Source organism: Petromyzon marinus, chromosome 79 (assembly GCF_048934315.1).
Source record: "Petromyzon marinus isolate PM22_M1 ecotype Great Lakes invasive population chromosome 79, UKy_Petmar_22M1.pri1.0, whole genome shotgun sequence".
In the NCBI taxonomy this organism is placed as follows: Eukaryota; Metazoa; Chordata; class Hyperoartia; order Petromyzontiformes; family Petromyzontidae; genus Petromyzon; species Petromyzon marinus.
The window spans coordinates 23,087,381-23,091,839 of record NC_133745.1 but is presented as its reverse complement, the minus strand read 5'-3'; the positions used below and the strand labels follow the sequence as shown (position 1 = coordinate 23,091,839).

At 56.5% G+C, this 4,459-nt stretch overlaps 2 protein-coding genes across 2 annotated transcripts in view; both read left to right on the top strand.

Moving 5' to 3' along the window:
- Window positions 1-4,459, top strand: part of LOC142907476 (uncharacterized) — a 478,656-nt gene that overhangs the window by 413,838 nt on the left and 60,359 nt on the right. The window lies entirely within an intron of this gene.
- LOC142907472 (thioredoxin reductase 2, mitochondrial-like) overlaps window positions 7-4,459 on the top strand; it is a 50,297-nt gene continuing 45,844 nt past the window's right edge. Inside the window, exons 1-2 of the mRNA XM_076057027.1 lie at window positions 7-82; window positions 4,094-4,168. Coding sequence (XP_075913142.1) covers window positions 4,101-4,168 — 68 coding nt within the window. The 5' untranslated portion in view covers window positions 7-82; window positions 4,094-4,100. The remainder of the gene's footprint in view (window positions 83-4,093; window positions 4,169-4,459) is intronic.

Here is a 4,459-nt window from a genome sequence, read left to right as displayed (position 1 = left end):
CAGCACTCCTAGCTGGAGCCCTGGCTGACGCTCCACACTTCGGATGGCAGCTCCCTCCTCATCAGCAGCACAGACACTCGTGGTAGCGGAGCTGCTGATGAGGATGATGATCGTCGAAGCGGCTCGCTCGCTCACCGTTCACTCAGTCACTCACTCACTCACTCATACACTCACTCACTCATACACTCACTCACTCATACACTCACTCACTCATACACTCACTCACTCATACACTCAGTCACTCACTCATACACTCACTCACTCATACACTCACTCACTCACTCATACACTCACTCATACACTCACTCACTCATAGACTCACTCACTCATACACTCACTCATACACTCACTCATACACTCACTCATACACTCACTCATACACTCACTCATACACTCACTCACTCATACACTCACTCACTCATACACTCACTCACTCATACACTCACTCATACACTCACTCACTCATACACTCACTCATACACTCGCTCACTCACACACTCACTCATACACTCACTTATACACTCACTCATACACTCACTCATACACTCACTCATACACTCACTCACTCATACACTCACTCACTCATACACTCACTCATACACTCACTCATACACACTCACTCATACACTCACTCACTCATACACTCACTCACTCACACACTCATATACTCACTCACTCATACACTCACTGATACACCCACTCACTCACCCACTCACCCACCCACTCACTCACTCATCCACTCACCCACCCCCCCACTCACTCAGCCACTCACCCACTCACTCACCCACTCACCCACCCACTCACTCACCCACTCACCCACTCAGTCACCCACTCACCCACCCACTCAATCACCCACTCACTTACTCACTCACTCACCCACCCACTCACTCACCCACCTACTCACCCACTCACTCACCCACTCACCCACCCACTCACTCACCCACCTACTCACCCACTAACTCACCCACCCACTCACTCACCCACCCACTCACCCACTCACCCACTCACCCACCCACCCACTCACTCACCCACCCACTCACCCACCCACTCACTCATTCAATCACTCACCCACTCACTCACTCACTCACCCACTCACCCACTCACCCACTCACTCACTCACCCACTCACTCACTCACCTACTCACCCACTCACTCACTCACTCAGCCACTCACTCACCCACTCACCCACTCACTCATCCACTCACCCACTCACTCACCTACTCACCCACCCACTCACCCACTCACCCACCTACTCACCCACTCACTCACCCACTCACCCACCTACTCACCCACTCACTCACCCACTCACCCACCTACTCACCCACTCACTCACCCACTCACTCACCTACTCACCCACTCACCCACTCACCCACTCACTCACCCACTCACTCACCCACTCACTCACCCACTCACCCACTCACCCACCCACTTACTCACCCACTCACCCACTCACCCACTCACCCACTCACTCACCCACTCACTCACCCACTCACCCACTCACCCACTCACCCACCCACTTACTCACCCACTCACCCACTCACCCACTCACCCACCCACTCACTCACCCACTCACCCACTCACTCACCCACTCACCCACCCACTCACTCACCCACTCACTCACCCACTCACCCACTCACTCACTCACCCACTCACCCACTCACTCACACTCACCCACTCACCCACTCACCCACTCACTCACCCACTCACCCACTCACCCACTCACCCACCCACTCACTCACCCACTCACCCACTCACCCACCCACTCACTCACCCACTCACCCACCCACTCACTCACCCACTCACTCGCCCACTCACTCACCCACTCACTCACTCACCCACTCACCCACTCACTCACTCACTCACCCACTCACCCACTCACTCACCCACCCACTCACTCACCCACTCACCCACCCACTCACTCACCCACTCACTCACCCACTCACCCACTCACTCACTCACCCACTCACCCACTCACTCACCCACTCACCAACTCACCCACTCACTCACCCACTCACTCACTCACCCACTCACCCACTCACTCACCCACTCACCCACTCACTCACCCACTCACCCACTCACTCACTCACTCACCCACTCACCCACTCACCCACTCACTCACCCACTCACCCACTCACCCACCCACTCACTCACCCACTCACCCACTCACCCACCCACTTACTCACCCACTCACTCACCCACTCACCCACTCACTCACTCACCCACTCACCCACTCACTCACCCACTCACCAACTCACCCACTCACTCACCCACTCACTCACCGACTCACTCACTCACTCACTCACTCACCTACTCACCCACTCACTCACTCACCCACTCACTCACCTACTCACCCACTCACCCACTCACTCACCCACTCACCCACCCACTCACTCACCCACTCACTCACTCACTCACCCACTCACACACTCACCCACTCACTCACTCACCCAGTCACTCACCCACTCACCCACTCACCCACTCACTCACCCACTCACCCACTCACTCACTCACTCACCCAGTCACTCACCCACTCACCCACTCACTCACTCACCCACTCACCCACTCACCCACTCACTCACCTACTCACCCACCCACCCACTCACTCACTCACCCACTCACCCACTCACTCACCCACTCACCCACCCACTCACTCACCCACTCACTCACCCACTCACCCACTCACTCACTCACCCACTCACCCACTCACTCACCCACTCACTCACTCACCCACTCACTCACCCACTCACCCACTCACTCACTCACTCACCCACTCACTCACTCACCCACCCACTCACTCACCTACTCACCCACTCACCCACTCACCCACCCACTCACTCACTCACTCACCCACTCACCCACTCACTCACCCACTCACTCACCCACTCACCCACTCACCCACTCACCCACCCACTCACTCACCTACTCACCCACTCACCCACTCACCCACCCACTCACTCACTCACTCACCCACTCACCCACTCACTCACCCACTCACCCACTCACTCACCCACTCACTCACCCACTCACTCACTCACCCACTCACCCACCCACGCACTCACTCACCCACTCACCCACCCACTCACTCACTCACTCACCCACCCACTCACTCACCCACTCACTCAACCCACTCACTCACCCACTCACCCACCCACTCACCCACTCACCCACTCACCCACTCACTCACCCACTCACCTACTCACCCACTCACTCACTCACTCACCCACTCACCCACTCACTCACTCACTCACCCACCCACTCACTCACCCACTCACTCACCCACTCACTCACCCACTCACCCACCCACTCACCCACTCACCCACTCACCCACTCACCCACCCACTCACCCACTCACTCACTCACTCCACTCACCCACTCACCTACTCACCCACTCACTCACTCACCCACTCACCTACTCACCCACTCACCCACTCACTCACCCACTCACTCACCCACTCACCCACCCACTCACCCACTCACCCACTCACCCACTCACCCACCCACTCACCCACTCACTCACTCACTCACCCACTCACTCACTCACCCACTCACCCACCCACTCACCCACTCACCCACTCACCCACTCACCTACTCACCCACCCACTCACCCACCCACTCACTCACCCACTCACTCACTCACTCACCCACTCACACACTCACCCACTCACCCACTCACTCACCCACTCACTCACCCACTCACCCACTCACCCACTCACACACTCACCCACTCACTCACTCACTCACCCACTCACTCACTCACCTACTCACCCACTCACTCATTCACCCACTCACTCACCTACTCACCCACTCACCCACTCACTCACCCACTCACCCACTCACCCACCCACTCACTCACTCACCCACTCACCTACTCACTCACTCACCCACTCACCCACTCACCCACTCACCTACTCACTCACTCACCCACTCACCCACTCACTCACTCACCCACCCACTCACCCACTCACTCACCCACTCACCCACTCACCCACTCACCCATCACTCACTCACCCACTCACTCACTCACCCACTCACCCACTCACTCACTCACCCACTCACTCACCCCACTCACCTACTCACCCATTGGTTGTCTCCAGGGAGGTGATGTCATCTGCTGTTCAGGGCTATGTCAAGTCGCTGAACTGGGGACATCGTGTACAGCTGGTGGATAGGTGAGTAGCTCACCACTACTCACCACTACTCACCACTACTCACCACTCACTACTCACCACTCACTACTCACCACTCACTACTCACCACTCACTACTCACCACTCATTACTCACCACTACTCACCACTACTCACCACTCACTACTCACCACTCACTACTCACCACTACTCACCACTACTCACCACTCACTACTCACCACTCACTACTCACCACTACTCACCACTCACTACTCACCACTACTCACCACTCACTACTCACCACTACTCACCACTACTCACCACTCACTACTCAC